At 36.0% G+C, this 26082-nt stretch overlaps 1 protein-coding gene across 2 annotated transcripts in view; it reads right to left on the minus strand.

Annotated features, from left to right (window-relative positions):
* The window catches only part of HGF (hepatocyte growth factor), a 60041-nt gene that overhangs the window by 6494 nt on the left and 27465 nt on the right, over window positions 1–26082 (minus strand). For both annotated transcript variants that reach the window (XM_065667204.1, XM_065667194.1), the window contains exons 7-16: window positions 24127–24245; window positions 14405–14579; window positions 12362–12489; window positions 10760–10862; window positions 8847–8986; window positions 6730–6768; window positions 6160–6256; window positions 3360–3434; window positions 2631–2777; window positions 1826–1932 (exon numbers count right to left, since the gene is read on the minus strand). In XM_065667204.1, the coding sequence (XP_065523276.1) occupies window positions 1826–1932; window positions 2631–2777; window positions 3360–3434; window positions 6160–6256; window positions 6730–6768; window positions 8847–8986; window positions 10760–10862; window positions 12362–12489; window positions 14405–14579; window positions 24127–24245 (1130 nt within the window). The remainder of the gene's footprint in view (window positions 1–1825; window positions 1933–2630; window positions 2778–3359; window positions 3435–6159; window positions 6257–6729; window positions 6769–8846; window positions 8987–10759; window positions 10863–12361; window positions 12490–14404; window positions 14580–24126; window positions 24246–26082) is intronic.

The following is a 26082-nucleotide window of genomic DNA, read 5'->3' on the forward strand; positions in this document are numbered from 1 at the left end:
GAAAACTTTATTCTATTTTAAGATACAAGTCTGAATAAACTTACTCCTGTAACTTCAGTTATTGCACTTTCCCACCAGTAATCACATTTTTTGTCCATCGCCATTCTCACCATGCATTTGTCTTTTGGATTTCTTATATTTGCTAAAAATGAGATTTGCAAGAAATTTGTTTGATGGGCATGTCTGTTCAGTTCTCTCAAGATATGTGGAGAAGTTTTTTGTATTAGAAGCAAGGGATAGGTATCTGGTTTTACCCTACAGTTCACCACCAGCTTGCCCTGTCACATCACAGAAATCAGACCTGAGAACATCGTCTCTCCCATGAGTGGAGCGAGGATTTTGCTCCCTGCTTCAAACACAATTTAGCATGTAAGAGTGCCTGCCACGGCCTAGGGAAGGATTTGTGACTTGAAAAATACTGTAACAGAGCAGAGTCTTTCTTATTCTTTGCTGGCTCAGCTACACTGAATGACTTTGTGCCTGCAAGGGCAGAGCCACAGCCTTGTGCAATCTCCATTCATCAGTGTGAAGGTCAGGAAGCAGGAGCCCTGTGGAGCTTACTCTTGTTCTACATGTCGAAAGACAAGTCTGTACAAGCTGCAAAGATAAATAAAGGGCCTAGACTTGCCCGTTCTCTGCCTAGCCATCAAAAGAAAACAACAAGCTTGCCCTTCACTGACTTATTATCCTGCTTTCTTGAAAAAAAGTGGAAGTGACACTGCTTTTCTGACTGGGATGCTGTGAGGATTATAATAAGTAGTGCATAAAATAATACAGTACAAAGCCCTTGGAAGACAGATGTTATGTATTCACTGCATTATGTAACTCCACAGCATTTCAAATTCCTTATCAGTTCTAGTAAGCTAAGCTTTCCTGCAATGCTGCACCATGCTCCAGCCTGACTTTCCTGTCCTCCAGACAGCCATTCCCTGCAGAGGATGGTTAATATGGCCACGCTGGGAACACCAAATATAGTATCTGGGAAAGGGCTGGTACAGATTACTTGCCACCCACAAAGAAATGCAGTGTAATGGCTACAAAGAAGAGAGCCTCAGAATTACGGTCTAGTTTCTGCTCTGCTTCCAGGAGAGCATGAATATGTTGCTGCTGCTTACTCAGGGTCTGTGGCAAAATGACATTTGAGCACAGCAATTATTGTAGTAATTATTGTCAACTGGCAGCTATTAACTTTATCATCAACACATAATTAGGCAAATATAGTATTTACCAGGCTAACTAAATGTCTGTTCTCTCACATATTTCTATTTACTTCGCAGAAAAACTGTGTTTAATAAACATTAGTAAGGTTGTAATGTCAAGTACTGAAAAGTTAGGGAATGCCAGACTTAGGACTGCCTGTGCATCCTTAACTCAATGTCATTGCATATGTTAATTATGTCTTTGATTACATGACTCTATTAGTTTTTCCACAGGGTGGCCTGCTTTGGGATACAGAAAGACTGCTTAAGTAGATGAATTGGAATGTTTCAAAAAAGGTTTAGAACTCCGCAAAATAATTTTGCCAGATTTTGTAAACTTGTAGAACAATACATTTTGCTAGTTCATTCTTTGAAATGTTTGAATCATTTCACCTGTCCATTAAACAAACAAAAAATAGTAGTTGGACTAGAGAAAACATTTAATATTAAATGATCTCAGGTGAAATGCTCATATATTTACAAAATTGGGAAAAAATAGAAACTGCGTTTTATAACAAAAAACTTGCACAATCGTGGCATCAGGCAATACCAGCAGTCTCACCTATAGTGACAAGAGGAAGTAAGCTGTCAACGCATTCATTTAGTTTTTAAAAATAGTTTCTTACATCCAGTGTATCCCCATCCATAAACACTGCAACTGGTCTTCTCTGGAATGGTACATCCAGAAATGGGCAATCGGATTATTTCTACAAAATTTGTCAATATGGCAGGTCTGAAAAGAGAAAACAAATAATAGATACAATGAATTTTACTTAACCTCTTAAAAAGTATCTGAAAAATAACTTCAACAGGAATCAAAACCTGTGCCAATTCTTTTCTGTCTTTGATAGATTCTTCTACCTATTTTTTGTGCTACAGCTGTTAACTGTCAAAAGATTTCTTGAAATGCTGTCAGCACTATTGTGCTATTTAACTTGGGTTTTCATCTTAAAAGTAAGTAATGATGGCATTTTGTTTGAATATACAGCTTTGTTAATATGGAGAAAGTTTGAAAGTTCATATATACACTAAGATATCTTAGTTACAATCAGGTGCTTATTCTATAAATTAAGACCATATACTAGTGCCTGTGGATTATTAAAAAAAAAAAACCCAACAAAATGACAAACAAACCAAACCAAAAAACCCTCCTAACAAACCTAACTTGGTTAGAAAAGTTATCTAGAAAAGCATATAGGCACAATTTTTCAGTAGTAACATCTGCTTCCTGATCAAGGTAGATGAATCTGCATTTCTGCATACATCAATTAAGATTTATTTCCATTGGAAGTTTATTCTATAGAGATATCACCATCATGCGGTAACAAATGCAGTATCAAAGATGGCAGTGAACTGAATTTGAAAGTCTTATTTAGAAAGAATCTCATTCTTTGGTTGAAAGTTCTGGAATTCACAATAATGGCTACTAACCTGCTAAGTTTCAGTAAGACCAAATCTGATCCTGCAGGGCCATATACCAACTGGGAGATATTCAGAACTTGCCTATGCTTCTCCTCTCCCTTTCCTTTGATATTATGGACTCCAAGCCAGGCTTTGTAATCTTTCAAATCTTTGTACCTAAATGAGGCAAGTTAGTTAGGATTTTGACAAGCATATGATACAATAACTAAAAAAAAACCTGTTTGAAATGCTAGATCTTAACTAATACTCTTCACCAGAAATGGGTTTATGCTGCCAACTTCTATTCCAAAATCAACATGCTCTGATGTAAGCTTTTGGTCTGAAGCCGTTACATAATTTAAACTATTACTAAAATCTAATTTTTGTTTCCTAATGGTATCCAAACATTTAGATCCTTGGACAATATAAACCTTTGATTTTTTTGGGATTTGCCCAAGTTTTCTATTTTATTTTGTCCAGCTAAGCAGAAGCATGAGATTATTTTCATAAAGAGGCAATTGTCTAACCATTAGTGTTGGAAAACATATTTATACTTCTATGTAGAATAGCCAGAACCCTTTTAGATTAACAACAATAAAAACAGATAATATCAAGGTCCCACAGGCCTTTTATATCAGAATAGCAGTGTTAAAGCCAAACAGGAGGGAAAAAAGCTTCATTTAAATTGAAGAAATGTTGTGCTGATAAGATCCCAAAAATAGACGTATTTCAATATTGCAAAACTACAGACTACTGTACCGAGAAGGGAAACATTGCCTTGCTGTTAGAACCCACTCTTCCTTTATCAAAGTACCTCCGCAGATATGCTTATTCCTGGGAGAAAGAAGAAAAAAATAATTAAAAAAAGAGGTAATAGAATGATTTTCTACATATTCGAAACATTTAAAGAATACTTTTGTTCCCCATGTATGTATGTATGTATGTATTTCGCCGTGCTAGTGAAAGGTAGATGACTGTCAGTCTGCAAAAAACACATCTCCATCCCTCTGCCCTACAGTTTCAACACTTACAGTAACATGAACTTGCAGAAATTTACTCCAATGTGTAAAAACCAAGAGCAAAGAGAAACTCAGTCACTCTGTTCATTTAGCTGTTTCAAAACTGAATTTGCAATGAAATCTAATTAAAAAAATATAATAATAAAAAAAAAAAAGCAAGCTAATTCTTTGTAATAGGAGCTGGACTGAAACACTCAAGCAAGTCCCCAAACTGCCACCAGATGTAAACAACATTTGATCATTATTCATGTAGGTATTATTCAAAGCATTGACCTCAAGGTGGAGACTTCCTATTTGATTACAAGCCCTGTGAGATTTCTGTCCCCACATATTTCAATTGGAAACAATCTGCAATGTGTGACATCCTACATATGATTATAGAAAACCTACTGCATAATATATCAAGTAAAATTAAAGCAATTAAGCATGACAGTTCTTTCAAAAATAAAGACAACCGTGGAATGCAGATTAATTAGTTTCCTTCTTTCTGCTTCCAAAATCACATTTATTTTCTGCACTCTTTGGAAAGTGAATCAGAATTGTCAGCAATTCAGGAAAAGCTTAAAATCTTAGAATTTATAAATTCAAATTGCACAAATGCTCAAAGCTTTGCAAAGAACTTCTGGAAGGAGCCCAGACTCTGTATGGAGATCAAAGACATCAGAATAACACAGATGCTTGCCTATGTTAGGGTTTTTTTAATTGTATTTTGATTGAGGAACAAAATATCTGATCCAAAAGGTTGGTTTCTTTCTAAAATATGCATTCTGCCCAGTATTATTACAAAAAAAAAAAGTCACAATCAGGGAGCATATGTATACTTCCATGTTATGTTTACATCACTAGTTATCAAGATGAATTTATAAGATTGTATCCTCTGCTTTAGGAGATTGACTACTATGCATGAGAAGGTTAAAGTTATTATTTAAGCATGGGACAAATCTAGAACTGATTCAATTAAATAGATTAAATTCATCCAAATACACTTAAATTCACCTGATAAGAGGATCTGGATTCAATATATAAGAAATTTTGTCACTGATAGATTTAATATTTAGAAATGGGCCTTGGTTACCAAATATGAATACAAGTACCTATGTTGCACTAAGCCTCTACCATTCAGACATGCCAATTCCATTTTGAGGTGTGTAGTTAGATTTTTGCAAAAGTCCTTAAGAGGCTAAGTTTTTGTTTCAGACAACATTCTATTTGCTTCCTTGGTAACAATACGAAAATAAAACTACATTTTTATGCCCACATGTAATACTTAAAAATATATTTTGCTGCTGGAGTATTCCAGGAATCCCCTTCTCAGAGAAGAATCTGCAAACATTTAAGCATACATCTACTTAATGGAATTTTGTTGCATAGCACAAAATCCAGGTTCAACTGCCTTAACATACGTTATTTAATTTCTAGGCACCCAGATGTAATTCACCTTACCTGTCTAAAAGTTCCTCAAACATCAAGGCTGCTTTAAAAGCAAGGTCACAGATAAACTTTTCCAGGAATGATTTAGCCCACCTGATTAGTTATTTAGTCTAGGAATAGAGTGATGGTCCTCTAGAAATGTCTTTCTGGATCTTCCACAACCCTTCCAGAAAGGTCTAGCTCTGATTTGATCTCATAAGATGCAAAGATCATCAAGAATGGGAAGGACTGCAGAATTTCTCTAGCAATGAAGCAGTGTAGAAAAGAAGAGGTTTAGCTTTACTCCATTTTTCCATTTGAGACCTTGTTACAACACGGTTTTAAAGGAGATGAGGAATCATAAGGTAACAGAATTAAGCCATATCTTAGTTTGTATAGTTTATATCACCAGAACAAAAAAAAAAAAAAAAAAAAAAAAAGGAATTTTTTTTTTTTTCTCCATTATAGAAGATACAGGGCTGATACATGAGGTATATTAATGATTAACACTTCCAGCTGATGAGTTATGAACCAGAGTAATGAACATAGGAAATGGTAATTTATGTTCTGGCTTTTACACAGTAGTAACTTAAGATCTGCCATAATGTAATACACATTTACAGCTGTACATATTACGGTCTTGGTTTAGAGAATGAAAAGGATTTCCTTATAGCTCCTACTTTAAATTGTATGCAGTGGTATGAGTAGAAAGCTAAATTTGACATAGATATAAATCCTGAATCCAACACTTCTCAACTAAATGCACTGTTGTTGAAGTGAAAATATTTATATGAAACTCATTTTTTGTGTGTGTGTAACAGTTTCTAAAATAAACAGTTTAGTGCTGGATGCTAAGCCAATGTTATGAAAAAGTTTGCAGCAGCTAATCAAAAAAGCAGAATGCTATGAATGCTTCACAAGCTCATGTGTGTAAGTTAGTGACAATGAACATGTAAATATTTCACTGACAGAGTGAATACTATAAAATCACCTGATGTTCCAGGAATGCTGCTTTTCTGCTTTTACAGAATTTAACTGCATTCCAGAGCATTCTTATTATGGCCAGTTCTACAGCTTCAAAACCAAGATCTTAGTACATATATTGTCTTTCTAATCAAAGTTACAGTTACCTGTACGTCAAGCTAACCACCCATCCTTCGTTAGTTTGTGTTGGGATTCCATTTACAACTCTCAAATGTTTTGTCGAGGCACAAGGAATGACAGTATCTGAAAGCAGGTCCAGAGATCACATTTTACTAAAAACAGCGGTAGGAAACCTGTACAGTTGCGCATAAGGACCACAATAAGGTCAATATTTATTATGGATTAACTTTCCTGCACTATCGAAATATGTTTCTAGAGCATCAAACCTACTTCAGTGAAGCTGAGTCAGTCTATATAAATATTCATTGGCAATATAAATTATATATATTTAATTGGGGGGGGGTTATTTACATAGTTATAAAGAAAACATTTTAAATCATTACCATATCTCACCACTGGCAAGACAGGATAGTGAATATACATAAAGGAGTATAATAAAACTATTCTACATTTTCCTCCTGTAAAAGCTGTTTTCCTTAATCTATATTGGTTTTAATCTTTAACTGATCTTTCTTTTATTTCCCAATAGGAAAGATATGGCTAGACTTAGAGGATGCAATACATGCATTGGACAGTACTTCTGCAGATTTACTTACCATCCAAGCTGATTGTAGTAGGAGTTGTATCCCCTTCACCTAGGCAGACACATAAGATAGCCATAATACAAAATTAAAACATATCTAACAGTTGAACAAAATAAACAGCAAATAACATATTGTAAATTTTAATAGTTCACAAAGTTTTAAACTTCAGTGATTCCTTTTTTACTCTGCAGAAGCACAGTTTAGTAAGGATTAACAGAAAGGCAGAATTTCATCCCAGTAGAAGTAAATAATTAAATATTTTGCAACAGGAGTTTAAAACATTTTCCTTCTTGGCTGAATCCTGAATACATCAGACTATTATGTCAGACTATCATAAGAGCAAGTACTGAAAAATGAAGTTGTGACTTTTCTATAAGCTTTCAGGAAGTATTGAAGTCACATAATTAAATATAAATCAGATTTAATGAAAAATCCTAATCTCCTTGAAAACCTTTGAAACTTCAAATTTCCTTTTCCCTTGCTATCAGCAAAAAACTTATCCTTATCAAAATGTGTTACCCAGAATCTGGTTTGGTTCTTGCATCTAGTCCAAGTCAAAATATAGTTACAGTACGCTTGCTTAGACCTCGTTCAAAATTCTTGCCTTCAGCAAAGTCTGCAGAGTGACCCAGCATTACAAGCTAGAGGTATAGGTGTAGCTACTAAAAATTTGCACAGGTAAAATTGAAACAGTCTCATCCAACTAGATTTCCAGCATTAAGTAAATCTTTCTCTCCCTTTCTAAAGGTATACATTTATATACATAGCTAAATTTCCATTTGTGTGTATACACATATGCATATATGTATGTGTATGCATATATATATGTGTATCTATATATATGTGCATATACATATACAGAGAGTGAGTGCTATTTGAAGAGACCAGCTAAAGGCATCAAGTGAGCACATTTGGGAACTGCTAGCATTTTTCTGTACTGGTTAAGCTGGTTATCAGTACCTGCGTGAGCTACTAGTAGTTTAATATTTGTCCATATGAGTTACAATTGTAAAACAGACATATTCCATCTCTGGAGGTTGATTCCAGAAACCATACCATTGCCATATAACCTATAAATGTTTGTTGTGAATATTTCCTTAGGAATTCATAGATGCGGATAATGAACTTATATATTCACTATTTACAGTGAATAAAATTTATATTCCTTCAGCTGTTGTTCTTTATCTACACTGACACAAATAACCTTTTGCAGTTAGTTTACTATTCACACAGATGCCAAAATATCACCTGAGACTTGAAGTATCACTTCTTAGAGATGCTGCAGTTCAGACTATGAGGAAACACAGCAGATTTCTGCTGGGAATGAATGTAACATTATCTTTAACCTCTAGAGATCACAGACATGCATTCAAAGGCCTGATTTACCATTTAATTGTTCTCTCAGGATATACAGCACAGTGATTTAGAAATAAGAATTGGAGAAAAAAAAAAGAACATAAATGGGAATTGCACATTTTTCAGCATAAACCTATCCTTTTCCACTGAACATCAGTCTATTACTGAATTCCCTTGGGTCTTTAATTCTGTTTATTTAAGCTATTTAGATTTTAACATGCAACTTTAAAGGCGTGATGTTCCTAGTTCTTTCCAAGAATTAGATCATCCCATAAACATCCAAAAGCAGAATCTAATCTATATAGCACATATACACTTCAGCATATATGTAGTGAGTTATCCTAACCTTACAAACAAATACAGATCACACAAAGAGTCTGTGAAGCTTGTAGCACAGAAGATAACTGTCTCTGGGTTTCTTGAGGCCATAGCCAGCTTTCTGACCACTAGACAATTCTTTGTCTCCATCCAGCACTCATTCAATAGCTAGATCTGTTGGAAAATGTTTAACCATCTGTAATAGCCTTTTTATGCTCCTGCTGCATAAATAAGCATTGAAATCTCCAGGCTGGTCAAGGAAAATGACCCCTTGTTCATATATTACACAAGCAGCTTCTGTCCGTTCCTTCTCAGTCATGCACAATTGATTCTTGATAGAATCGCACATTATCTGCTGTCACAAGTGACAGTACAAAGGTATGCCTACGCATGTGACACCATGGCTTCACTGGGACTGCACAGTTGACAGCGCCTGAGGCATACTAAGTACTCACATCGAGAAATAGGGCAGTAATCCCAGGGAACTAGAGGATCATCTGTGTAACACCAGGGACCATGAAAATCATCATCTGGATTGCGGCAATAGTTTTTCTTCAGTTTACTAACATCTGGTTCTCTGAATATTTGTATATGCCTACAGGGAAAAAAAATTCAAAGTGCTGAAAAGCTTTATACTATAGCCCAAATTTTCAAAGGTTAAATGTTGCCTTGCTCCATATTGTAGTATTAGCTGATTGAGAAGCTTACAGGTCAGGGTTTAGGGCTGGTTAAAATCAAAGGGAAGATGAGTCCCACATATTTGCTGGATCTGGGTCCAAGTTTCTTCTAGTTGATATTTTAAGCTCTGTGTCCACTGGACAGCTGGGAGGTTTATTGGTCTGCCATTAAAGCTAAAATCCCTGAACACTCTCAGCAGGGATCATTACACCGATTAGAAGAGAGCATGTGTTGCCCTCAGCAAATCTACAGGCCTCTCTGGGAACACAGGTACCTTCTTCCTCCAGATTTACAGCTAGTACAAGGGAGCACTGAATCTGAAAAAAAGATGAATCTTAGACAAAGCAAAGACAAACACAAGAAAGTTTGGCAGACTGAGCAGCAGGCAAGGAGAAGGATGAATGGCTCAGACAAACTGTAGCAATAAGTCTCCTAAATTGCAAACCTACATGAGGCACTTTTAAAGGTGAAAGTTTAGGGTAAAAATCCGAAGCAGAGAAATCTGTTTATTTCTGGCTTATCAGATAGACACTTACAAGATTCTGAACTTACAGCTGCACTCCCTTTTTCAGTTCATAACCATCCATGCATGCTGCCTCTAGCACACCCATAACCAGAGTAACTGCTGCAGTGAGACAGGTAACTCCCAAAAGATGTTCCCAGATGGAAAATTTGTGGGAGTAAGAGAAGAAAGGCTCATCTGTGCTCAAGACTGTATGAATGCAATTGCAGCAAGCATCCAGTCTCATTCACAGCTAACTGAAAACTTATTAGAGCTCTCAGAATGCATGATCTTAAACCTCTTCCTTCCTTACATGGACATCATGCTGGAATATGTATTCTGCCTCTGGCCCTGGGACAGCCAAATTCCAGAGGGCAATATGTTGGGCACTATGACTGTGGTGCTCATGAGCCCTAACTCAACAAGTAGCAAAGGTAATACTGAAATAATCACATCTACCTCAGAAACTAAAGGAAAATGAAGGAAAAACTGTTTCCATCTGAGACACTAATGTGTGTAATATCTCATACATAGAACATTTTTGATGAATCTCTGTGCAGTATGTGTTCTTGTCATTTACTGATCTACTATTCTGAACAAGCAAAGACAGCACATGACCAAAATAGTCTTGAAAACTCACACCTTCTTTTGTACTTACTGCTGATTCATTTTTTACATTAACAAATAAAGTAACTTGCCATTTCCACTACCTGAATATGATAAACAACAGAAACTGCAAGTTCCTTTCATGTCATTTGATGTCAGTATCATTAGATCATAGTCTCAAGATTCAATTTCATGCTGCAAGGGAACTTAGGTAGCTTAAAGTCCAACCTCTTGCTTCAAGCAGCACGAGCTATGAGATCAGATTGATGAGATAACTGTTTCCTACTTCATTCCTGCTATTCTGTCATAGAACAAAACTTTCAAGGACAAAGTAAGGCCTGGTAAACCAGGCCAGTAAACTAAACGCTAACATCCCAAACCCTGCAATTAGTGGTTAGCCTTAACAAAGACATGTTGTGTAATACATTTAAAGGGAAAAAAAAAAAAAAAAAAAAGATACTGAAAGCTCCAGGGCATAAGGGGCTATTTTGGAATCATTGCAGAAGAAAAAGAGATGCCATCTGGAGGCAGTATTTATTCAGGACTCACTGAACCATCTCTTTTTGTTTCATATGTACACACCTACGTAAGTCTTCAATATTCTTGTCCCATGTGGAGCAAGTTAGCCCAAATCTTGTCTTGGATAGGTTCCCCATGTAACTCTTTCCATTGCCACGATAACAATCTGAACAAAGGATGTTGAGACAAAAAGAAGTGGAAGGTGACTGTGCAGCTTTGAAGAGAAAACTCCTCATTTCCATCAGTAATCCAAATAATTAAAGACAAGTGTTATATTTAGAAAACACTATACAGTATAAAACAGTCAACTGTATAAATCAAATCAGAAAGAAAATGGGAGAAAGTTTTCACAGTTAGATACATAATGTCCTGCTTGAGGCCCTCATTCACAAAACAGTAGCATTTTAAACTTTGTCTTACTTAGATAAACTGGAAAAATTTCTTTCATAAATAGTTTATGGTTAATTTAAAATGGTCACACAGAATATTTGTTGTCAGGAGCTGCTGTATACAAAACAAAGCAAAAACGCCCCTCTATTCCTTCATCCTAAAAAAACAGGCACTCAGCCTATTTGAAAAACCTTACCTTTATGTAAATTCTGGATACCGGTAAGAGTATATAATCCTTAATTCTTAAATTCTACTTTGGCAAAACAAAAAAATCAACATGACTTTAATTTTAATGTAATTCAGAAACTTGCCTGTTCGCTCCAGAAGAAGTCATGTTTAATTCATAAGCTTTTATCATAAGCCTTTCTGAGACTTTTCAAGTGGATTGTTTAAAATGATCACTACTATAAAGACTTTTTGCATAAAATATTTCATTTCATATTCATCAGTATTTTTTACTTTTGGATAATTGATACTTTACAGAAAATACAAAATGAAAGACAAAGTTTAATCCTTTCTCTGAATAACTTTTGCAACTGCAACTTTTCAGATGTTAAAAGAAAAAAAGGCTAGAATTTAGAGATGGAGATCTTAATGCAACCTAATGTAGGGTCATAGGTCTGATGTCCTAACCTCAGTTTATACTGTGATTGACATCAGTTCTCAGGATGCAGTAGTACTCCTTAGAGTATTACCAAGACCTCATGGGAAAAAAATTTGCCTGAAGACTTGGAGTGGACTTTACAGGCAGAGATAACAGCTTGAATCTAAGAGGTTACATGTGAAGTCCCATGTGGTTTTCTTTCAGCTCAACATCTTATAGACAAGGGAGTACATGGAAAAAAATACATTTAAAAAATTGCTTTTGGTGGCCTCATATGCAATTATAAATAGATTGTAAACCAAGGAAATCGTCTTAGCTCTGGGAAAAGGGCTTTCAAACTAAGAAAGGTCAGAGAGTAGAGCAGATTTCCAGTTAACATAAAATGTATCTCCAGTTAATATAAAATGGCACAGATTTATCTTGTCTAAAAATCAGATCCAATAACAAATCTTTGCTGCAGCTTTCCCTGTTGGAATCGAAACACGAACTGAGAAGTGAATCTCATTTGCACCATGATGAATCCCAAATATGCAAATAAAGCTAAAGCAGAACTACACAGGTGTAATACAGATGTACTGAGACCAACTTCTCTATTTTTCAAGCCTGCCTATCGCCATTTGGAACAGTGCAGCATTCATTTAAAATCACGTTATAGACCTTTCCTCTGTTACCTTGTTCATTTGATACATCGCACTTAGGAATCTGGGAGCAATAACCAATACGGATGTTTGGGTCAGTGGTAAAACACCAGGGTGATTCAGATCCATCTGGATTTCTGCAGTAGTTCTCCCTCAAATCCCTATAAAAATAAATATGTTAGCTCACAACAGGGATAACCTAAACCCACTGATGCATTCTATTGCTTTTTATCATGAATTCGCAACTATATAGGCTCCTTAAGATCCGATATTACTGATCAGTGTCCAATGCAAGGAGATGAGGAACCAGTAAGAACGCAGTGTCAAAAAAGAGTAGTGAATGTAATAAGAATATGGTTATGGGAATTAATTTTCAGAGGATCTATGTTTTGACTGGATAGAAGATTTCATTTGAAGATTAAAAATATTTTCAATATAGCTATTTTTATTCAGGATTCTCTGTCAATTTGCATGCAAGCTGACACTGGATACACCTGCAATCCATTACAAGTGCTTTTAAATACAAACATTACCAAAGTGCTTAAAATTCCCTGTACTTTGAATGGCTCTGCTGAGTTTAGAGAAATGGAGTCCTGTAAACTGTCAGCAATTCATTTAAGAAACTGAATCTTGGAACATAAAAAAAAATGTCTGTAGAAATTCTATACAGCTGTTACCTTTAAAGTAAAAGTCAGTCACAAGGGAACATCTTTAAATGTCTCTTGCAGCTCACATGAAATTGTCAAACCTCTTAACTGTAAGTTTTATTTTCCCATCCCCTGACAGCTGTTGCCAGGTTCTGTGCACCTCCATATTCCATTCTGTTTTTCCATCTGCAGCACTTACTGATAACAGACTGTGGAAAAAAAATGAGCCTAATACTGCAATTCTTACTCATGTGAGTTTTGACCAGCCATACCGGTGGTTCGGTTGATTTTACTCATATAGTATCGGCTGAATAAACAGTACTAATATTAACCTCTCTGCACTGCTAGGAACATTGTATGATTTTAGGGCCTAATCCTTCAGCATTAGCCAGGTACAGCACAATTTTAAGTGGTGTTTTGTCTGAGAAAAACCTGTGGGATCCCGGTAAATTCCAGGTGGTTGTGAGACTGACAGAGGAGGCCCAGGATCAGTCCTATTTTCCATTATAATGATGACTGTTACATTTTCAGTACATGTGTAAAATGCACAGTATTTGATTGATAAACTGAACAATAACAGTGAAAGGATTAAGACAACAAACCTGTTTTGTTCAAACAAGCTATCATTAGGGTGATAATTTGAACTCAGACTGGAATATTTTCTTTACTTTGAGAGTTTGGCACCATTAAATTCCAGCACAAGTCCAAACTGATATTTAGCCATCGATAAAGACATTTAGCACAAACCAGGCATTGTGTCCATGCTGGTCAGCTAGGTTTCCTCTATGCTCAATGCAAAAAAGGACTGAAAGAGCATGACTAAAGTAACTACATAAAAGAAATAGATTATTCACATCCTGGGAGTTTATGTACTGTACAGAAAGGTTAGATTAGTGGTCCTTTCGGTAAAAGCAGTCATATTCATGTAAGTACCTTTAGTAATGAGACAGAAAAACGATTGAAAAGATAGATAATGCCAAGTGTCGCTAAGGAGGTTACACTTAGGTAGCATTTAGGACATACTAAGTTAAAGTTAGTAATGAAATTGAGAACAAGTACTTATCTCCATGAAAGAAAAACAATAGTGTGTACCAGCACTACTGGGATTCAGGTCCCAGTTTGGAAAACATCCATACGCTTCACAATCAATTAAAATATAGTGAATATATGCTTGAAGAGAAAGTTCATAAAAAAAACCTTCTACAGTTTCATACAAGTTCATCTAGAACTAATATTTTGAGATCTGAAGAACTGATTTTCCCATGTTCAAATGGTTTTCAGCATCAGCAAGCAGAGTGAAAGCATCAGGTTACAGAGACAGGACAGGGATCCTATAGTCTACTTTGGTTGACATGAATTTCTAAACCTTTGCAAACTCTTTTTTTAAGCTCTTTTACCACTGCAGCAATACCCACATGCATCTACTCACTTGCACTTGAAGTTCTCAGGAGTAATGTTGTGCTGGTGAGGAAATTGGGAGTCCCACCGCTGGCACTGGATCCCACTCCATATGGTGTTCACCTTGCCACGGTAACCCTCACCTTGTCCCTGTATGCACGTTGATGTCTCAGCTGCTACCTCCGTGCTGTTCATGACTCTTTCATCTGCAGATCCAGAGAAGAAGGACTGTTTCATATGCTTAAGACTGAGCCTGGCTTAGGATGTCGTGTTTGAACTCTATACTGCAGTTAAAATCTTGGTATCTGGAGCATTTTGGTGAAATTGCCAATCTCATGTCTTTTACAAAATAATGTTTTCCTCTTCACACTTACAACACCCATGAAATCAAAACAGGTGTTAGAACTTATGCCGGTTTACCCACATGCAGGCAAAGAATCTGCAATGTTTAAGAGATTTTGGTTAGTAAAACATTGTTCCTATGCTATGTCTTTAAAGTTCAAGAGATGTGTTGGGTTCAATTTTCATTCACTGAGTTTTATAAAACTGAGTGACCACCCATGTACACATTGTTAAACATGTTAATACATGTTTGCAGAATTAAAACCCAATTGGTTTTCTCCAAAGAACTCCCGGAATATCAAGTCACAGGGAAAAAGATGCACATATAAAAAAAAAAAAATAAAATAAAAGGAGAAATCCTATTATAAAGGATAAATGCTATTATGGAAGTGTTGAATCCTCCTTGAATTTTCTCTTTTTATGCCTCATAGTAGGAGGGGGAAAAAAAAAAAGTTCATTTTTTGGAAATCAAAGATCAGTATTCTCTACAGACAGACAAATGCTTTAGACTAACAAATTCATCGGACTCAAGATCTTTTACAGATGTTGATATGCTCTGCATTCATCCTGATGTGGGCTGTCTTGAACCAAATTCAGAAAAATAGTGGTTTTTGAAATGACTCATTCACATAATTTAAAAGTCTCTTTTTATTTCTTATGCAATTTTTGCAACTGCAAATTAATAGCACAGATATTGCATCAGATATATACAAAGTAGTACAAAACTAAATACAGTACAACAGCAACACTTCTTCAGTGTCCCAAAAAGCTCCCAACACAGTATTTTTGCAAGTAAAAACCCATCTGTTGATACTTGTTATTGTTCACAAGTCTAATTTTATTAATTACCTTAAAAGTATTAGTTGCCAGCAATAAGTATGTTAATAAAGTTCTAAAATTAGTTTTGTTTGAATGCTCCAGTGATTAGGACAATATTTGTGTGTTACTCATAATGTAATTCATTCCTGGTAACTTGAGCCAGTTCTATGAACTTGATGAGAATATGGATCTTAAGGAAACCAAATGTCATAACAGATGGGTTTGGCTGATTTGCTGTCTAATCTTCTACGTTAAAGATCACTTCCCTGTCAGATGATACCATCAAGTTATGCAGTTGAATTATACATTCCTCCATGCTGGAGAAAATTTCTCTTCATCTGGTTGATGTTTTTACACCACTGTTTCACTGTCAAATTAATTTCCTGTCCTTCTTTCGCAATGCATTTTGTCTGTAACGGTTGTCCTGTTTCAGCAGGATTGTGAGTTCCAGGCTCGTTGCAAAGCCAAAAGGATATGACACTGCAAGTATCACAAGTAGGCTTCCAGAGGCCAGCAAATGCACCCTTTCTGGTGGATTTATCAAACAAGCTTGCAGCTAGTAACTGTATTTTTAATCATTAGTACTCATTTTTAAAATAACTGAACAACAAACAGACAAATTCATGCATCTAATAGAAATACATGGCTGCATATTTAAGTTTTCCATCATAACTAATGTATGAAAACAGGTTGGAATCGTATTCTAAAATAGCTCCTAAGCTGATTAGACTAAACATTGCTGTGCTACATTCAGATACATATTAGTGTTTTCAAAAAATATTTGTGATGCTTTAATTAAAAAGGAAAGAGGTGTGGGGTGTCTACCACAATAAATTTCAGTACACATATTGCATCCTGGCTGCATAATATTTCTCAATTAATAAGTTACAACTATATAATTCTAGCAAAAAAGTTTTCTTTATTAATAGTAATAATGCGTGAATTTAATACATTATATTAGAAAAACCTTATTTATCCAGAAGTTACTATTTCAACTGTAATGAACTGTACATCTACTCTGTACTCAGTCATACTAGAGAAAAAGTAATTAGGTTGGCATTTATATATCATTGTGTGGCTTTGGTTTTGTTTGTTTTTTTTTTAAATTAGTTGCCTGAATTTAATAACTAAAGCATCAAATGACTTAAGCAAGGCCATAGAGTCATTCTGTAGAGCATTCCTTCTTATACATCTACAGATACACAGCTTAGCAGTGTGCCTGGACAGTGATCTCTATCTATAGATCAGATTTTACAACAATTTGTCTGTGCCAAAATACCTTATTTAAAGGAAGCAGGCGAACTTAATATTCACATAGCAAGGCCACTGCTGTAAAGACTTATGTTATAATGGCTGAGAGAGATTGTTTCAAAATCTGCAACATGTGATACATTATCTGCTAATACTACTTTGTGGCAGCTCTCAATAAGAATTCTAGTAATGAAAAAGATCAATACAGTGGTTTTATTGAATTAATAAAGCAATTTATCCTTCCAAAAGGTCCACAGAACCCCCTCCAAACTCTTCTTGCTATACCTCCTGCATTTCCTGCAAATGCCTAATTTTCAAACATGAAAAATGAGACTCCAAAATATTTCTGAAATTTAATTCTGAAATCCTGGGGGCTTGTGCCTTCAGAAATAACCTGTCCAATTCTGGCTCTTGAATCTCACGGAAAGCTCAAAATTTGTCAAAAAAAAGCTCAAGAAATCCTTCATTCAGCAGGTGGTTTCTTGAAATAGGCATAATGGGAACAATCTCCCTGTTCATGTGGGCTGGGTGCACACAGGGACATTCAAAAGCTTGGAGAGGTGCTCTGTAGACTATAAGGCAGCTGACAAACTTTAAGAAGTGCCCAGGTTGTCCAAGCCTACAGCTTTCATCTCCATTCAGTACGGGTCTTGTTCTTGAAGCTAATTATTCTTGTCACCCACGTAGGTGATTATCTAATATTTATTAACTTCAGGCATGAACATCAGATGTGAAGAGCACTGATGGAAGAGTCCTGAGACCACACTCACCAGTTCTTTTACAAGGAGCTGGAAACAAGATCAAGCTAACAGTCAGTAAGGCTGGATTCCCGGCTTTAACCTAGCAATTCCTTTAAAATATAAATTAAGACCTACAACTCCAAGGGCTTGTTCCAATGAGAAAGATATGAATTAACTTTTAAGATAAAAATTCAATAAGTAATCCTTACAATGCAGGCAGTTCAGTTTTTAAAGTTCTGAACTGAGATAAAAAGTACCATTAAAGGAAGGTCACACAAAATGTCATCTTACAAAATACTAATATTTATAATTTGTTAAGTGTCACTTCTTATTCCTGTATGGAACTTGACTATAAACAGAGGAATTTGGTAATTGTCTAGCAACAGTTTGCTACTTTTGAACTTTGTTGTAATTTGTTTTGTGTTCTGGATGACTCAAATTAACCATGTAATTCAGACAGCTACTTGAGGATTTCCTGTTGGTAATATATCCACCTTCACATATTCACTCTGAAATCCCCAACCAAAGTACAATAATGCAAAGGCTTTCTTTTTTCCACAAAACCCTCCCTATATTTCAAAATACATAATTTTATTTATAAAGAGCCAGCTCATGCATTTATAAATGCTTAAGAGATGAAACATTATCCAGAGCTTCATGTGTAAAGCCACAGACAGTCTTCTCAGTTCTGTTTCTCACAGTAATGTCAGCATGAGGGAATCAGCAGGGGCCTTGAGTCATTCTACAGCTGAAGTAACCAGTTAGAATACTATTTCTGTCTTTAATACCAATGACCCAGAAGAAAATCCTGCACAAATTTTAGGTCAGTGGTGAAAATCCTACTGACTTAAAGGAAGGTATGGAATTTGCTGGAGTATTCATGTCCTTTCATAGTAATACTATCAATGCATTTTTGGGAAAAGACATAGTTGGAAAAGAAGTAGAGTCCTAAATTACTTCATCAGGAAAATTCCTACTTTCCCTCATATTGTTGTAATTTCTTTCCTAATGTGCCAGTCAACAAAATGTGCCCTGATTTGCAACAAAAGATTTTGAAAAGTAGATTTTAAAATATAAGATGTGCCTAACCCAGTGAAGAAAGTGTAAACACCACAAAGTCCTTATTAAACATGAACCATGCATTTCTGTTAATGTCAGTAAAAACCGTGAGTGACATGGGAAGAAGCTGCTCATGCTTGCAGGCATCTCTACCTCAAACAGTACTATCCAGCATTCTAGGCAGTATGATAGTGGCGGTTCTTTTCTTTCTATGTGTTTCCTCCAATGGATTATCTCACAGTATATGAAACATGAAAATAACCTCCTTCACTGATTTATAGGGGATTTGTTGGTTGTTTGGTGTGGGGTTTGTTTTTCTTTTTGTTGCTTTTTTTTTCCGTAAAAACATATAAGAAAGCAAAGAATTAAATGAAACCAAAGCTCAAGAATCACGGTACTGAAGAACTAATTTTCAGCTCAGACCTGCACACCTACAGTTCATTTGTCCTTGAACAGAGAGAGATCTTTGCAGGTTATTCCAATGTCTACAACTAGGCTTTAAATCCAAACAATTTTTAGTTTAAATCCACTTAAAAAACAAACAAACAAGAAAACTTGAAATAATCTCAATATCTGCAGTTTCAGAGCTCTTAAATCTCACTTTCAAAGCTATCATAGAAATTATGAAAAGGATTTGAGCGGAATCCTTTTTAAGGAAATGTAGATTAAATCATTGCTCACAATGAATGCTGGACCTTTGTTATGCCTCCCTGTGGAACAAGGTGGAAGGTAACACTTTATCAGCCACTAAACATCACTCTCTTTCCACTACCACTTTTCTATAAGCATCTTTATCTTACACAAATATTGAACTTAAACTGAGTGTCACTTTGATTTGTTTACAAGCTATGATTCAACAAATAACTTTAATCAGAGCTTCACATTCAAATAGTTGAAATCTCTGCTTCTAAAGAATGGCTAATCTAGTAACAGTGATTTTTTGCCTTCAGGTTCATTTTACATCTAGATTCTCAATTTTGCCATTTCATTACTTGCTTTTTCCCATCAAACCCACACCTTTATTGAATTCTGTCAGGGCTTTTCAGGTTCCAGTCACTCTTATCTATTGCCTATGAGTACTAATAACAGAGGTTAAGTCCATGGTAAAATCAGCTGGATAGGTTGGAAATCAAGTAGGCAGTAAACAAACACTGTCTTTCCCATATTAATACCATATATCTCAGCTCTCAAATGACTTTATTTCTGGGCCTTAGCACTTCTCATAGTTCTACAGATCATCTACAGAAGTGCAGCTATCCTTTTTCCTATTCTTTTTAACTCCCTATTCCTGTCTCCCCTCAGTAGTCCATGTCCTCATTCATACCAAAGTAAGTCTTTTTTCATGTTTGCTGTCACTGCTTCCATTTCTTCACTTCATCCTACACTTTTTTATTGCTGTTATAGTTGTCCTTTTATCCTCTCTTCTAACTAAAAAATGTCTCAAGCCAAAAACCACAGACACATATGTGAGCAACTTCAAACCAATTCTGGGGTCCCTGAAGTCTTAATCCAGATCCAATTTTTGCAGCTTGAGCCATCTCTAATCCCTAATTGCTCCTGTCATCTCTTTCTCACAGCCCTGGCTGTAAGCCACAATGTTTTATGTTGCTTTCTGTGCTTGAAAATAAAGTTACAATGCCCTCCTGTCTCTTCAGTCTTAAAAACATATTTATTTTCTGAATGCTTCCTTCCACTGACTTTTTTGCTGAAAATTTTGTATATGAGCTGTTGTCAGCATTTTGGCTATAGAGCATGCTAGCACTCATGACATTTAGCAAAAGCCACAAGCAGCATGCTGCCTTGTGGTCACACCCCCAAAGAGAGGACACCTACGTTTCTGTATATGCTCCAAGGACTTGGATTTGAAGAGCATTTTTACTAATTAGTATTTCTTGTAAAATGTATAAACAGTCTTCATCATAGGAATTAAAAACCTGTGTGAGAATCCAAACCACAAAGCTATAAAAACATATAACTCATGATCCCTTTTTGGTATACTGAGATTGAACACAGCCACAGCTTCAGAAAATGAAGCTACCACTGAAACCCAGAAAGGCCTAGAGTTTTGGGCTCCCTGCTAAGAGGTGGGAAATAGTTTTTCTATGTGCCTCCAGAAAGACAGAAAACTGAAAACAGGGCTTAGATATTTTGTGTTGGTATTCTAGTCACTGGGCTGGTGAAACAACAGTATCATAAGCAATAAATTCCCTCTCTGAGTGATAAAGAGAGCAGCATTGCACCTTACGTAGAGGGCACCTTTAGCAGAGGGCATTGCCATATGCCTGTGCCAAACAACCTTTGAAAATATCTGCTGGATTAAGCACCTTCAAGATCACTATTTCTTGTATTCTTCCTCATATATATTGCTTTAATAATTTCCAAAGATCTATAGTTTTCTGCAGTGAAAATATAGTTTTGCATATGAAATTTCCACACATATTATACTTTCTAACTGCAGGTGAAATAATTTTTAATTAATTCAGTCAACCTATGCCTAGAAATGAGATAAAAGGCTTTCATTACAACATTAAAATCATTACATCCCTTTGGGGTTTTAAATTTCATTTTGATGATTACCTTTTATTGAGGACTCTAATTGTCATTTGAGCAGACAAAGGTGACATTATAGTAGCTTGCATTTCTCCCACCCAGCTGTTTTATAAAGCTTAGGCCAGACAGTAAATACTGAAAGTTGCATGGGCTGTAAGCTTACGTGACCAGCAAAGCCAGATGTGAATCCTCAGAACACTGACACATCAGCTCAGGAAATGCCAGAGGATAAAGGTTTATAAAAGTTGCATTTGTGAAACAGTCAGCTGTAACTTACAAATTTTGTTAGGTTTTTTTTTGGTAATAAAAACACTTCTACCAAGGGAAAATAATGGATCTAGTACTCTACATATGATTAATTTATTATCTAATAAATAAAGAAATGTTAGAACCACAGTAAAAAAAAAAAAACACAAAAAAAAAAAAAAACAAACAACAAGCTCTAACAATTAATCAACTAAAAAATTAGAAAGATGGTTCAGTTACACAGCTAAGCAAGACTGCACAAAATGGGGAAAGACTGAACCTTCCCCATTACTAAAGATTACCAAGAACTCTAGATTCAATTACATGAGTTAGGACTGCAGTTCACAGACAAGACTTTCAGCGTGGTATAACTTACTGGGTGTCTGACACAAAACAAGCAGTAGTTCTGTTAAGTTTCTTCTGTCTCTTGAAAACCTGATTACAGACATTGCCTAAAATAGCAAATTAACCTCACTTACTTACAGTGGAATAATTTTGGTACATTTAACTACTTTATACTGGATTTACAATGGCATATGATAGGACAAAGTAAATTCAATTGCTCCACATCAAGAAGTACATTAAGAGTATTCTTATTCAATCTTCGGATTTCAAACAATTGACTAATCGACAAAAAGTGACTGACACTCAAGACATTACACTGGCCTAACCCAAAGCAAGCAAGGAGAGAAAATGCTGAACTATCGGTGGTGGAAGCAGAAAACATTGCAGCAAAATTTGGTTTGGCAAGAACTCCAAGTGAAGACAAAGCATACCACGCTTCCCCCTTCAGGTAGCAACTGCACACACATAAAGGTTCATGGCATAGCCGTTCCCTTTTACTTATCCACATTGCCCTGTATTTATATATTTATTAATTTTACGGGGAAAATACAGGATTATATTATGGAAACAAGACTTTTTGTAAAATTCACTACTGTCTCTATTTTATCTGTATCTTAGATACCCCAGGAATGGTTTGTCTTGGTTTATATAACAACAATAACAAAACACAGAGAACCCTGCAAATTAAACTGTCATTAAAAAAAAAAAAAATCACTCCTTTTATGCTTATTATAATTCTTCCCTTTTTTTTTTTTTTTTTGAATTCTTACATTAGTCTAGTTCCAGGTGAGCTTTCTTGTTCATTTTAATAGACTCTGTTCTGTTCTTCTATTCTCCTTCCAAGAGACCCAAATAAATTTTACAGTGACATAAGCCTACTGATGTGACACTTAGAGCTAGATGAAAAACAGTGTCTGGTTTCGAGGATTAAATTTTTTTTTCACACTTAATTTTGGTCAGAATTGAAGCAGGACAACAAAGGAAATCATAGTTTCCAAAACTGCAGATCTAACAGAAACTGACTTTCTCATGAGATAACATAACACTGAGTCTCACTGAGCAGTTTTAGAACAGCTTTTCCCTGCATTTCACAGAAAATCAAAAAAAAGTTTTCCCTTTTCTGCCCATTTTCCTTGGGTATCTGCCACAAGACTGGGGCCCATGAAGCCGACAGGCTTCTACAGTATGGATTCAGTTAAAGTCATGTTTTGTTTTCAGAAATTTCCTTTATTCCAGAGATGTTATAAACAAAGTGTTTTGAGTAAAGGAAATAAAAAACCCAAAACCTGACTAAGTAATATTAGTCTGCCTTTAATATCGTGCTTGTACATTGATTATTTCACATTTTAGTTCACTAAGAGAAGAAAAAAACTGGACCCCAAATCTGTCAATGAGAAAAATGTGAGATAAAAGGAGAGATTATCACCTGTAGACCCCATGAGCTGTGAATGAGGAATGAAATTTCAGAGATGCAAATCTTAGTTTTCTGGCTAAAGAATGTCCCAGCAAAACTTAGTTCTACCACCTGCCTCAGCCCCAAGGTTACAATAGAAGTCTAGAAAAATTACCTAACCCAAGTTTTCATGCAAGTTCCAACAGTTTTACCTTCTTCATTGTCAATGTAGTGCTCACTGAAGACATCTAATCATCAGTAGAACAGAGCTGTCAGAGCTAGCACCAAAGTTAGGAGGATCTGGTCTTTGAAGATAGAACACGCTGCAGAATGCTTTAAAAATTCTGAACTAAAGCATCTCTAAATGGGCATCCAATATTTATATACCTTAATGTTGCTTGGATTCAATTACCTGTCTGTAAAGTGAGGCTAAAAAAAGCTACCACCTTGTCATTGATGGATGAAAAGAAATTAATTGACTGTAGAGTGTTTTGATACTGCAGTGCTGAATATCACAGAGAAACCAATGAGGAAACTAATAATTCCATCTTCAGTACAAGGCTGCATAGCGGGCAGGAACTGAGGCCTAGAAGCACACAATGTGCAAAAGGAAACCAAAGCAATGGACATTTGTTAGATAGAGCATTGAGTAGGGAAGGTGTGCATGCACCTGTTTCCAGACTCAAGGGATAATGCTCAGCATGGCCAAACTAATACTGTACATGAGATCTTCACGATGACATTGTCTTACTGGTTTAGTTCCTGAGATTTCTACATTTTAATGTAAATTCCTGTATGTGACATACACACATTTTCCAGTGCTAGACACAACTCCTATTTCCTGTCAAGATTAAATATAACACTGTTATAAATGATCTTCTTTGAAAACTATGTTTTAAAAGTCAATGAAGGGCAATAAATGAACTAGCTGTGGCCCTATATTGCTTGAAGAATCTGTATTTAGATTTTGGAAAGGAAAAGGAAGTAATAAATTTTGCTTGAACTCACCACACGTTTTAATTGCACAGAACTCCCAGGGGGTGTTAGGGTCAAGAGTGTAGCACCATGGTCTCAGCTTGCCGTCAGGATTGCGGCAGTAATTATCATCAAAGCCCTTGTCAGGATATCTGCAAACCACAACAAGAAATGTGTCAGGGAAGTCTTCCTGGCAACGTTGCATTGGCTTGTACAAGGTACTTAAAGGACAGTCTTCAGCAGAGGCAAACAAGAACCAGTTCCTGTTAACCTGGAGTCTGATCCTGATGAAGACTCAAACACTCTTTTAACACTATTAGAAAGTTAATAACATAAAGTCTCTTTCCAAATATGCAGAAGAATCAGACCTCCACTGAAGGGATTCCCTGCTGCGCTAATGCACAAGGTACCGGATGGGGTAGCTACTAATTGCTAAACCCTTGCTCTTGAGTCCATCAACTGATGACCAGGCTCTAAAGCTACCTGTTTTTTTTGAAACAGCCCAATTAAGTGTGGATTGTATAAACACTGCCTGGCATGCTGGACTCATTAAGGAAACAGGTTTTCAGTGCAACAGCCCTGGGTTCAAACTGGAAGCTATTTTGAATAGCTATGTTATTAATGATAGCTCCATTTCTGTAATAGAGCTCATTCTAGGTCATGCCCTCATTTCGAGAACTGGGTAAAAAAAGGAGAAAAATAAGGAATTATTTTCTGTCACCCTTATCTTATTAAGATTTGAAACTATTGTGCCATTTAATTGTTTCCACTTTCCTACCACCATCATTGAACAATCAGGCAGATATTCAAGATAAAACTTAAAGAGAAGGAGATAAATGCATACCCTTTTCCTACAGTGAATACAAATTTTCTTGGTATTCCAGTTTTATTGAAACATGCTTGTAAAAGAAGTAAAAAGTAGATTTGCCCCTGAGGGAAAGATGAAAAGTGTGTAAGAGAGCAATAAAGTTAACTACCTGGGAACCTGAACCCAGTTACAACTGCAAGCAGATGTGTTTCGCACAAGCAGAGGAAAATACGATTTACAAGTGCGTGCTTTTGCTAGGATGCTTTTTCTGTCAAACAATCATGCTAATTTTGATTCATTGCAACTTGATCTCCCATTCCTTGGGAAAAATCAGGTTCCTCCGTCTACCCAAAGGACAGGGGTAGGATTTAAGTATAATAAAAACAAACAAACAGACAAGAACAACCAAACAGCAAAACCACCAAGGAGAAACCTCATAAACCTGAAAATTCAAGGGCAGTCAAGAATGTGGTAGTTTCAGATCTAGCATCAGTAACCTGTTTTCTGCTAGGTGGAAGACTAACTGTAAAGGACCAAACTGTGTCCAAGGATTTCACAACAAAACAATTAATGGGCTATTAACACAGCATAAAGTGAGATTTTTTATTTTTTTTTTTTTTTGGTCACCCAGTAGCTGCAGTGATGAGCTTTGATGTTAGCAGCACCATGTCAGGTAGCAATGGAGAGTCCATGGCACTACCCAGGAAACGAGGTGGGTCCAGGAATGGCAAGGTATGTGCAGTCATAGCTCCCAAACCTATTCAGAACAACTGGGAGTGTAAAGAATCCGCTTTCTAGAAAGCAAGTGCCCTTTCATAGCACTGAATGCTCTGTCCTTCCTAATATTATATGATATGTTCCCACAGTATGTCAAAAATATTATTAACTAACTTAAGTAAAGATGGAATAGATTTTCAGGAACCAGCTTTAGGTGTCTGCTGTATGGAGTATTTCCCGTGAACTGTATCTTTCCACATACTGCATCTACGTTTCATTTTTTGGAGCAACAACAGCCTTTCCAGTCACTGTTTCTTCCCTCCGTATTCAGACATGTTTCTGCCTTTGCTCATATCCAGTAGGCAACAGTTTCTCAGCTCCTATAGAAAGGGTCAACTAACAAATACTAGTGACAAGATAAGCAACAGGGCTTCAAACTCTTTCACAGAACTCAACAATGAGAC

This window comes from Lathamus discolor, chromosome 1, assembly GCF_037157495.1.
Source record: "Lathamus discolor isolate bLatDis1 chromosome 1, bLatDis1.hap1, whole genome shotgun sequence".
Taxonomy (NCBI): Eukaryota; Metazoa; Chordata; class Aves; order Psittaciformes; family Psittacidae; genus Lathamus; species Lathamus discolor.